The 12,592-nt window shown below is 34.9% G+C and overlaps 1 protein-coding gene across 7 annotated transcripts in view; it reads left to right on the top strand.

The window, feature by feature from the left end:
- Window positions 1–12,592, top strand: part of EVI5 (ecotropic viral integration site 5) — a gene marked incomplete at both ends in the record, with an annotated part of 231,451 nt that overhangs the window by 166,008 nt on the left and 52,851 nt on the right. For 6 of the 7 annotated variants that reach the window (XM_079696539.1, XM_079696537.1, XM_079696536.1 and 3 more), the window contains one exon: window positions 3,735–3,830. The exons of the other annotated variant lie outside the window; for it this stretch is intronic. In XM_079696539.1, the coding sequence (XP_079552665.1) occupies window positions 3,735–3,830 (96 nt within the window). The remainder of the gene's footprint in view (window positions 1–3,734; window positions 3,831–12,592) is intronic. 7 annotated transcript variants of the gene reach the window in all.

The following is a 12,592-nucleotide window of genomic DNA, read 5'->3' as shown; positions in this document are numbered from 1 at the left end:
AAGACAGAGTTGCTAGCCTGGGCTCAGGTGTTGGCAGTGGTACTAAAGCAGAGTAGATCAGTTCAGTATTTTTGTAGAGACTTGGTGATTGGATTGGAGAGGGGGAAGATTGGGAGAAAACTGATGCCCAAATTTTTGTTTTTTTACTTGATGGATATAATATTTTTATACAGTGTTAAAATTTGTAGAGTATAAGTGTATTAGTTATCTATTGCTATTTAACAAATTACCTCTAAAACTTAGTGGCTTAAAATAGCAGTAACCACTAATATCGCAGGGTTTCTGTGGATCAGAAATTCAGGAGCAGCTTAATCAAGTGGTTCTGATTGAGAGTCTCATGAGGCTACAGTCATCTAAAGCCTTCACTAAAGCTAAAGGATGAGGTTTTTTAGGTGTCCCACTCACATGGTTGCAAGGTAGTGCTGGCTGTTGGAGAGAGATCACTGTCCTCATGGGGCTTTCTCTTAGCAAAGGATATAGACAAACACCATTACAATGCAGTATGAGTAGTGCTATGATTGAGGAGGTATATAGAATACTATAATGGGCATTTAGTGTTAAGGTCATGGTTCAAGCAAAGCTAACTAAGGAATGATTAAGCTGAGACCTTAAGGATATGTAGGAAGTAGTCAAGGAAAGGCAACAGAGTTCACTAGACAAAGGGAATAGCACATGTGAAGAGCAAAAGTGAAAAGGAACAATAGGTTTTTTGCTTGAACTGAGGAAGTTCATTCTAGTTGGAGGGAAGTGTGTGGTGAGGAATACTGGTGAGATGTGAAGCTAGAGCAGTAAATAGGGAGCCAAATAGTATAGAATATTGGACACCAGTAAAAGAACCTGTTATCTCAAGATCTGTGGAGTACCATTAAAGTGTTTAAAGTTAGAGGGTGACAGAAAGAGATTTGAACTTTATTAACCATAGACACAGACGTGTGCTGGAGCTGGCTAGTAAAGGCTTGCAAGAACCAGTTGTTACAAGATGTTATGGAAAAACCTGAATGAACTTTTTGGCCACCCCAATAAATTTTCAGGAATTTTGTGGCACATTTGTTAAACAGCCATATTAAAAATTAAATTATTCAACATGATTAGACAAATTATGGTAGTAAATACTCAAATGTTATCATTTCCTAATTATTTTTACATTTTACTATTATCTGTGCTTTTGAGATTATTTATACCTATTTGTATCTGTTTAGTGGAAATACCAATGTGTGCTACTCATGTTATATTCATTAATGTTCACTAATGTTATGTCGACTTGAAAGGAGCCATGATGGGAGTATTTACACCACATAAATTGGCAAACTACAAATCAGGTCTCGATTTATTGTCTTGTGGATTATCAAGACCAGAAGTTGGCGAACTATAGACCATATCCCAAATCTGTCTGGCTGCCTATTTTTGTAAATAAAGTTTTATTGGAATACAACCTTTCCCATTCATTTATATATTGTATATGGCCACTTTCACACTCCAGTGGCAGATAGAGTAGTTGTGATAGACTGTATGACCCACAAGTCTAAAATTATTTACTATCTGGCCCTTTAAGGAAAAGTTTTTGACTCCTGTTCTAGACTGTTAATGCAGATTAAAGCTTAAAAATGTGTTGTATCTTTAGTCTTTACATTATGAATAGCACAAAAATATCGAGGAAATCATTTTTCAGTGTTTGATTACTGTTATCAGAATGATAGTAATTCTATTATCAGAATAGATAACTTGAACAAAAATTAACCAACATTCATATCCATACTTCACTTTTTCCTCATTTTCAGTGGTAGATGACCTATGGATACAATAGTTTGGCAAAAATTAGTGAAAGCATTCTCTGAGAGTATATTGACTACATAGAATTTATAATAGCATTATATATCTTATTAACTGTGTGTTGTATATTAGACATCTTCTATTTCAGTCTATATTAAAATATATAATAAATGTACATACAAACACATGTGTACACACGCACACGTACACACACTTGCTTGAGAGCTGGTTGTTAAGCACTTTCCAACACAGCACTGGGTACAGAGACTACACTTTCTGGCCATGTACAAAATGGCAAAATATTTAAAGCAGTATTTGCTTGAAGTGAAGTACCAGTATCATATCTAAGATTAAAACATATATATATATATTTTGAGTGAACTATTTCTTTATTGTTACACAGTAGGGTCATTTACAACTTTTTACCATTGTAAATAGTGTTTTGATGTACATATAATTGTGTACACTTGTCTGAAGATATATATTTTTTAAATTTATTTATTTTTGGCTGCATTGGGTCTCTGTTGCTGCGTGCAGGCTTTCTCTAGTTGCAGTGAGCGGGGGCTACTCTTTGTTGCGGTGCGCGGGCTTCTCATTGAGGTGGCTTCTCTTGTTGTGGAGCACGGGCTCTAGGCGTGCGGGCTTCAGTAGTTGTGGCATGAGGGCTCAGTGGTTGTGGTGCGCAGGCTCTGGAGTGCAGGCTCAGTAGTTGCGGTGCACGAGCTTAGTTGCTCCGTGGCAAAAAATATATATTTTTTTAATTTAAAAGTTTAGTTATTATATTTTTACTAAATTTAGTATTTTTTTAATTTTTGGTATTATAGTACTGTCAGGTGCTAAATTTCTCCTGTGGTCACCATGATGCACATTTTTGATACTAAGTGATTGCTAAATTTCAACTGAAGTTAATGAAGGAGCAAAATATTTTTGTATACCCCATTTTCATCTGTCTTCATATTTTGTTACTTCTGGATCATTATTATTTAGCATGGATATTGTAGAATACAATTTTAGAGCTTTTCGTTTGTGAAATTTTGAAGTGGTAGAATTGATATTATGCTTTTCCTAGGAAGATTAGAATTACGATATAATCTAAATTCTATTACTCTGCTTTGTAGTATAATGTAAATACTCATTAAAGTTCATTGCCTCAGAAAAAATGTAGTATAATGTAAATACTCATTAACTTTCATGGCCTCAGAAAAAATGTAATTTTAAAAATATTATCTAGGGCTTCCCTGATGGCGCAGTGATTAAGAATCCGCCCACCAATGCGAGGGACATAGGTTCAAGCCCTGGTCCAGGAAGATCCCACATGCCGCGGAGCAACCCATGCGCCACAACTACTGAGCACACGTGCCACAACTGCCGAAGCCCGCGTGCCTAGAGCCTGTGCTCCACAACAAGGGAAGCCACCGCAATGAGAAGCCTGCACACCGCAACGAAGTGTGGCCCCCGCTCGCCACAACTAGAGAAAGCCCACGTGCAGCAATGAAGACCCAGTGCAGCCAAAAATAAATAAATAAAATAAATTTAAAAAAAAAAAAAAAAAAAAAAAATATTATCTAGCTGTCATACTCTTAGTGTTTATATTCCCTGTTAATCTGTTTTCCTAGTTACGTGTTTGAAAGTTCTCAATAATTGTTTTTGGTTAAAAAATTAACAGCTTTCACAGTCACCAGTAATTTTAATCGTTTTAATTAAATTAACTTTTAATTTAAAAGTTTGAGCAATATATATATATATGTGTGTGTGTGTGTGTGGTTTTAAAGATGGAATGCTATTCTATACATTTATTCTTCATTTTATACCAAGTTCAGGATATAATGGCATTTTTTCTCTCATTTAATCATGGGTTTATTTGTCACTTTCTAAATTTGAGGCATGTTACAAGTGTTTATGTTTTATTAATGGTTTGGTTTATTATATGATTTATTTTTGGTTTGTTTTGTTTACCACCCTAGAACAAGGAAGAAGTGATGGCTGTGAGACTCCGGGAAGCAGATAGCATAGCTGCTGTGGCTGAACTACAACAGCACATTGCTGAGCTTGAAATCCAGGTAATACATGAAAATAATAAAGTACATGTAAAAATAATGCAGTTATTTCCCCTTCCCTCTGCACCTGAATAGTGACTTATGTCTTCATCCTAATGACTGTGCTTCTATTTTCAACACTACTCATTTCCAAGTCCATTTTTTTCTATTGTGGTAAAAATACACATATTGCGGTAAAATTTACAATTTTAATGTATACAGTCTGTGACATTAAGTGCATTCTCATTGTTGTGCAGCAATTTCCAGAACTCTTCACCTTGCAAAACTGAAACTTTGTACCCATTAAACAACTCCCCATTCCCCTCTTTCCTCAACCCCTGGAAACCACCATTGTACTTTCTGTCTCTGAATTTGACTACTCTAAGTATCTTATATAAGTATTGATAAAATCATAGGATATTTGTCTTTATGTGACTGGCTTATTTCACTTAGCATAACGTCATCAAGGTTCATTTATGTTGTAATATGTGTCAGAATTTCCTTCCTTTTTAAGGCTGAATAATATTCTGTTGTGTGTGCATACTACGTTTTGTTTATCCATTCATTCGTTGATGAACACTTAAATTGCTTCTACCTTTTGGCTATTGTGAATAATGCTGCTATGAATGTGAGTGTACAAATAGCTGTTTGAATCCTTGTTTTCATTTCTGTTTTCATTCATACCCAGAAGTGGAATTGCTGAATCAGGTGGTAATTCTATGTTTAATTTTCTGAGGAATTGTTATACTGTTTTCCACAGCAGCTGCACCATTTTACATTCCCACCAGCAATGCACAGGGACTAGTTTTTCCACATCCTCACCAATACTTGTTAATTTTCTGGGTTGTTTGTTTTTTTTTAATACCCATCCTAATGGGTATGAAGTGGTATCTCATTGTGGTTTTGATTTGCGTTTCTCTAATGATTAATAATGTTGACCATTTTTTCATTGTGCTTATTTGCCATCATGTCTTTAGAGAAATGGCAGTTCAAGTCCTTTGCCCAGTTTTTAAATGGGTTGTTGTTGAGTTGTGGAAGTTTCTTATATATTCTCAATGTCAATCCCATATCAGATATAAACAGATATTTTTGTAGATATTTCCTCTCATTCTGTGGGCTGCAGAATTTTCTTAGCACCACCCTCTTTTGACTCTCTTCTTTCTTGTTGAACTTTGTTTTCAGTCCTTTTTTCTCAGTTCTGAGTGTTTGTATTCCTCTGAGCATCCAAGTTTTTTGGCTTTTTAAAAACTACTCAGCGTACAACAATGAATTCTAATCTATCTCCATCCTAGCATGTTCCCCTAATCAATAATCTTACACCTTTAAAAACAAATTATGAAGACAAACAGAAAAGTTCATAAAACAAAGCTACATTATAATATGTATAAAAACAGTATCCATGTAACCACTACTTGGTCAAGATACAGAATATTGCCTATATTCCAGAAGTCTACCCAATCACACCCTTTTCCCTTATCCTGAATTTTATATCAGTCACTCCTCTACTTTTCCTTTTAGTGGTGTCATCTTTGTATGCATCTCTCATCCACACAGTTTAGTTTTCCCTATTTCTGAATTTCGTATAGAGTCATGCTGAATATTTTCATTTATGTCTCTTCTCTCTTTGTTCAGCACTGTTTTAATGAGTCATGATTTTTATTGTTGCAACATGTTCCATTTCATGAATATGTCACAGCATACATATCCACTCTGATATTAGTGGTCATTTGTAAATTTCCAGATTGGGACTGTTATACACAATGCTGAGATCGTAAGCAATCTTGTACACTATACTGACTACGTGTGCACATGTTTCTGTAGCATGATGCCAGGGTGTGGAATGGCTGGGTCATAAAGCATGCAGATCTTCAGTTTTATTTTCCAAAGTGTTTGTACCACTTTACAACCACAGCCTACGAAAGTCCTGTTGTTCCACATCCTCCCCAACACTTGGTGGTGTCAGATGCTTTAATTTGTGCCAGTCTGGTGGATATGCAATGGTATTTCATCATGGTTTTAATTTGTATTTGCTGGATTACTAATGAGGTAGGCAGTTTGGATTTCATCTTTTATAAAGTGCCTATTAAAGTCTTTTGTGTATGTTTTTCTTTAGGATTAACTTTTTCTTATGTACGCGTAGTTCTTTCTAAGTTGATGTTACGTTTTACAGATAGCTACTCCCACTTTGTAACTTGTCATTTGTCGTTGTTGTTTTTAATTTATTGTGTCTTTTGATCAGTAGACCAGTATGTTTAATGGACAGTAGAGAACTCCTCCTGGAACTTGTACAGAAACTTCAAATTCAACACGTTTAAAATCAAATGTGTTCCTATTCCAGCCAAAATGTTTTTATTCTTTTGTATCTCAAGTCTTGTTCAGTGGTATCATCTCGTCTTGAATTATTCAGCTTAGTAGGAACTTCACTTATGCTTTTCTTTTTTTTTTTTGCGGTAAGTGGGCCTCTCACTGTTGTGGCCTCTCCCATTGCAGAGCATAGGCTCCGGACGCGCGGGCTCAGTGGCCATGGCTCACGGGCCCAGCCACTCTGCAGCATGTGGGATCTTCCCGGACCAGGGCACGAACCCGTGTCCCCTGCATCGGCAGGTGGACTCTCAACCACTGCGCCACCAGGGAAGCCCCACTTATGCTTTTCTTAACGTTATGCCATATTTATCAAGGCTACGTATGCAAACTTTCAACTTTACTTGAGAGTACCAAATTATTTTTACAAAGTGCTTCTGCTAGTTAACATTCCTACCAGCATTTCACCTGCTCACCTACTCATATAGATTTGCCTTCAGATAATTCTTAATAATTCATACAGATTAGAGTACCATGTCCGACTCTTCAATTTCTTCAAAAGATAAAAGTCGTGAGTAAATCTAAAACTCAATCAAAGGTAATTTTACTCATTTCATAAGCTTTAAAAAAAATCTTTCATGGCCTTTCTATTCTCCCCGCCACTCCCTTCATTCATCTGCCTTCGTCCCCACCTGAACGTCACAACTTCCTGTCCAGCTTCTTTTCTCCAGCCTGAGCTCTTCCACAGAGCCACCAGAATTTTCTTTCTAAAACATAAAAAACCTTATCTTTTCATTATTGTCCAGACTTGCATTTCTAGCCTCTTCTTTGACCATTACCACCCCATCCTCTCTCCCTACCTCCTACACACACACACACACACACACACACCTCTTTACAAAGTTTTTATATTCTTTTAAAATTCTGTATCATTCTACATGCTATTATGTCTTCAAAAAATTGCTGTGTTTTTCTGTATCCCCTAGTCCTCTGCTTTTTAGGTGTTTCTGCTTACTGAGTTCTCCTTGGCTAGTTTACTGTTAAGACATTTGATAAATGTGTTTTCAGTAAACATCTTAATGATTCAAACTTCATTCATTCATTTATTTATTATATGCAGGTTAAGATCCATAAATAGATCTTTTGGTAAAACCTGAAACTCCTTTTCAAGTATAAGAGTAACACACTTTAGGTTATTTTTATTCATGGAAATATCTTAGATCATTTTCAAGTTCCACTAGGGGGAGAACTCAACTTAGTCCAATATTTTTGTACTTCAGATCTCTTCAGACCAACTCTTCCAATTACTCTTGTTCTCTTGTGAATAAAACTTTTTCCCACAAACCAAATTCTTTCAAACCCTTCATTTAATAAATTACATGACTATGTAATTAGTTATTGATAAAATTAAAGCCTGCTTTTTTAAATGTAGTTATGAAAATTGTACTTTTGTGAATGTCTCATTTAGATGAGGAAATACTCATTTTTATACACACTGTAGCATTCTGTAGTAGATATACTTATGAGGTTGAAGTTTATTAAATTTATTTTCAAAGATCCTTCAGTCAATTTGAAACTTTCAGGTCTGGTTTAAAGTTCATAATCACCACCCTCTGCATGTTAATCTGAGATAACTACATTTGTAATATACTTAATGTTCTTTATAATAATGCCATTTCCACCATCTTTGGAGGAGCTGTTTTATATTAGTCTCAGAGTGAATTTAACCTTTTTCAAAGTGTAGCAGCTTTCAGGTTTTAGCCATTTTCCTGAACTATTTGTAAAAGTTATTGCTGAGGTTTCCTCCTTCTCAAACAGAATTACACTTCTTGATGGATTTTAGTCACCATCTACTGTAATACTTATTTAGAGCAGATCATACCCCTATAATAGAATTAAGAGGTTGAACTCCAAGGTGCCATGAAATATTTAAAAGTATGATATCATGTATATCATTTTAATATTTTTTGACAATTCAGTTATAATGAACTTTAAATACTGTATAATCTCACTTCATTCAGATCTATTGTTTTCTTACATAAAGCTCCTTTGGCCAAATTTCTATCTAAAATAATATTCATATCCTAATCACTGTACTCTTATGCTGCTTTATATTTCTTCAAAACAATTATTTCTTGCCATAAGTTAGACATGTTTGTTATTGTTGTCCACATCCCGCACCAGAATGGAAGCTCCGTAAGAGAGGAATTTTTGCCTGTTTTATTCAGTTGCTGTATTTCTCAGTGTCGGTATATAATGCTTAGTATATAACCATCATTCAAATATTTGTATTTGAAGAAATTAGTTTAATAATTTGCTCATCTGTTGTTTTTACAATAAGTGACTTTTAATGTATGTAATTTGAGCATTCAAATTTTTTAAATTCAGAGATTATCACTGTATTCACACATGCATCAATTTGCATTTTTTTAATCATTAGGTCACTACTGGCTAGGAAGAATAAAATGAATTCAGACTCTGCCTAAGTGCATTTATCATTATACAGAAGGAATGATTGAGTTTGGGTCCCTTCTTTGCAATATCATTGAGTAGAATTTAAACCTCTGAAAATTTATGTACATTTATTGGTGTTAATGGCTTTAATTACATGTGAGAGGATGCCAATTGTTATCTTTTAAAGGAGAATTTTTTTTCTTCCTACTTGTACATATACTTTACAAGCTAATTGAATGGCTCAGGCTAAGTGGAATTTCTGTAAGTAGCCTGCAAAAATAAATATGACATACCCTGATCAGAATAGAAAGAGTCAATAAATTTAATTTATTATTGGGAACGAGGATTTTAGAATCCTAAATAACTCTGTGGTCACAACTTTTATCTTTCTGTTTTCTTATAATTGCTAGAGATTTTGTTGATTGGTTGAGAGTATAGATTTTGAAGACAAACTACTTATTAGCTGTCTTGTCTGACAAGTTATTTAACCTGATTTTGAATTTTTTGAGTTTACTCGTTCGAAACTAAGGATCCTAAAGTTATTTGCTTTAGAGTTGGTATTAAATGAGAAAGCATGTGTCAAGTGTTCTTTCCTCCCTAACTAGTTTCCAGCAAATCAGCTTATCAATGACCTTTTATAAAAGATCACACTCAGCATTGTAAGGGCTTCCAAAAATTACAACCAGAATGGAAAGTGCAGAAAGTCCTTTGAGTTCCCTTCAAGATAGTGTTTATCCACCCCAGATAATGAATTTATCCCTTTCCAAGAATTAGATATAGCTGCAAATTAAGAATTGTTTTGGCTGGTTTTTTTTTTTTGATTGAACTTGTTTCTGTCCAGTGTAAGCCCTGTTTACCTTACTCTTCATTTTTTATGTATTTACCATGTTTTACCATATTATCTGTAACTTTTCTTCCAGAATACTAAGAATTAAAGTATTAATAGCTAGCATCATTGAATACTTAAAACATGCCAGGCAGTACTATTAGCCATTTAAATATATTCACTTATTTAATCTTTACATATGACATTATTGTTAATATCCCTATTTTATAGTGGAGGAAACGGAAGCATAAAGAAGATTTTTAAATGAGATTTTGTTGTATGTTTAAGAACCCACTCTAACTTAAATTCTTTCCAGGATTAAAATGAAAATTTTTTTCTTTAGTATTACAGGTAGTGTTGTGTTAGTTATATGGATTTTCTTGGTAGATCACCTGCCTCCTATAACTTTGTTACTACTGGTTCCCTTTTCCTCACTTAAATCTTTCAGTAGCTTCCCATGGCTTTCGGGACACAGTTCAAATTCTGGCTGTACTCACGAGCCCTTTCCTGCTCTGATTCTTGCTTCCCTTTCTAGCTTCATTTCCTGCTTTTCCCAGCATATACCTGTGCTTGAGCCATAATAAACTAGTTAAGAACTCTTTAAATATGTCATTGAGATTCACTCTGTTTTTCTTCTCTCCTCCTTTGATCTTGCTTATCATTTCAAAGGTCAGATTAAGTTTGACACGCTGTGATCAGCCTTCCCTGATGATGCCAGTCCAGCCAATTTTGTTGTGTCTCTGCTGTTTAACCCCCTCTGTTATAGATCTCTCTTATACCATCTCACATTATTTTAATCATTCTCATTTAAAAGCCTAGAGGTGAAGAACAGATTAAATTATTAATTTAAATGGGGTATCAGTTTCAATTCAGCAGATACTTATGGGATACCTACTATGTGCTAGTCACTACTCTACACACTTTATAAGAATTAGTGAACAAAACACACGAAAAGTCCCTTTCCTCATCAAGCTTAATGGTAGAGGAAGAAGTAGGATGAACAAAATAAATGAATCGTATAGTGTGTAATTTAGAAGATGATGAACACAATGGAGAGGAGAATGTAGGAAAAGGAGAGGGTTGGGGTGTAGGAGAGGGTTGGGGTGTTGAGCGTAGGGTACCATTGCTATTTTAAATAATGTGGTCAGGCAAGGCTCAATAGAAGGGGATATTTAAACAAATATTCATGCAGATTTGTGGTAGAAATACCCTGCTAAGGGAATAGTAAGGACAAAGGGCCTAAAGCCAGGGGCATCTCTGAGACCCTGAGTGGAGTAAGAGAGGAAGTTAGAGGAAGTATGAGAGGTAAATAGGGCAGATTACATAGGGCCTAAGAACTTTGACCCTTCTCTGAGTAAGGTAGAAAGTCATGGGAGGGTTTTGAGCATAGGAGTCATCAGTTAGATGACATTTAAACCTATTAAAAGGGTTCATTTGAACTTGATTCAGAAAAAAATGCTTGTAGGAATTCATAGTATTTAGATGGGAGGAAATGGTGGTTAAAAATTGTTTCCTCCTCCTCTTAGTGGAATTTTCCACCTTTATTCTATTGATCCAAATGTTATTTATTAGTTGAGGACTTTATTTTAACGTTAATGCTAAATCACACTTTCTCCACTTTCCAAGTGGTGGAACAAAACACCGAAAAGTTAATTTTTGCTCAGTTAGTTGAGGAAAATAGATGAAAACTGGACCCAAGCCTTGTGATATTTAACCTGGAATTGAGTTTGTGTTTTGATTTTTATAAAGATAAACATATTAATTTGTCATAACCATATTAAAAGCTTCTGTGGGCTGAGCACATCTATAAAGTTAATGCTGCTTTGTTATAAATAATGAAAAGTTTTAAGTTTAAAACAGTTCTACGCAAATCCAACTTTGTGTACTTTTCCTGGTACCCAGTTAACATTTACCCATTTTCATTACTTTGCCCAACAGATAACCTCTAGGGATGCCTCAGATGGGCAAAACCCCAACCGCTCTTGGCTTAAGAAACACCCACTCAAAATTCTGTTCTGACATAAAATGAGGGAGTTAGATTTAAATCAGTGTGCCCAGCTCAGTATGCAGTTTTGACAGAGATAGAGAGGAAGTGATAAAAATCTTTACCATTTAACAAAAATTTTAATAATGTAAAATTACAATGACATTACTAAAGGATGGAGTTTAGCATGAAGCTTTGTGATCAGTTTGTGCTTTCTAATTTCCTGAGCTTATTTGTTAATAGTTTCACAGCAGGTGGTAGTTTATATGCCGCCTCTTGACTAACAAACTTCTTTTTGGAGGACTTTTTTTTCCCCCTTTAAGTACAGTGGTTTCTGTTTTGAGCCACTTATTTAAACATTAAAATATTTTTCATTTTTCTCAAAATTTTAAGCATTTTTAAATTAGAAAAATAACTTCTATAATCTTATCTAGTCTTAATGCTGATTCTCAACAAAGGGAGTTAGGTATACAGAATGTTTTACTCAGCTTGCTATCTGGTCATTAGGTATTAAAAACTATGTTAAAAAAAAATTTTTTTTAACTGAAGTGCTCAGAGATGATTCTCTGATCTCCAACTTTAGTATGCAGTTAAATATAAAGAGATTAAGTATCTAGAGGTTTTTAAATTTGCTATATCTAGGAATGAAGGATATCTTTCACTTACCCAAGACCAGTTCATAATAGTATCTAAAGAATTAGTGAAGATAGGGTAGACCCTTAAAGTACCATGCTACCAGTGATCATCTTGGTGTTATTAAAATTAGTTTAGAGAATTCCCTGGCGGTCCAGTGCTGAGGACTTGGCACTTTCACTGCTATGGCCCGGGTTCAATCCCTGGTAGGGGAACTAAGATCCCTCAAGCCATGTGGCATGGCCAAAAATTTTTTAAAATAAAAATAAAAATTAGTTTATGTGCACCTAGCACACAGATCTTGGTTTCTAATACCATTCTCCAATAACAGAAACCAAGGTTCCTGAGAAAAATAGTCCTGATTCCAGGACTAGGACAGGAAATATACAAGATGAGCCTGGAGTATCTTGCAGTGTCAGAAAGTAAGGAAGTGTTCCAAAACAAAACAAAAGGAAACCCTACATTAACAGGAATATGTTAAAGGGACAGAGAGGAGCCAACTGAAAAAGCTCCCAGTGGCCAAGGTGGAACAATATTTAAAAGAGGAAAAAATAATTAACATTGTAGTGGATTATAATTCAAAGTATA

This window comes from Hyperoodon ampullatus, assembly GCF_949752795.1.
Source record: "Hyperoodon ampullatus genome assembly, chromosome: 2".
Classification (NCBI taxonomy): domain Eukaryota; kingdom Metazoa; phylum Chordata; class Mammalia; order Artiodactyla; family Ziphiidae; genus Hyperoodon; species Hyperoodon ampullatus.
This window is presented reverse-complemented; position numbering and strand designations above follow the sequence as displayed.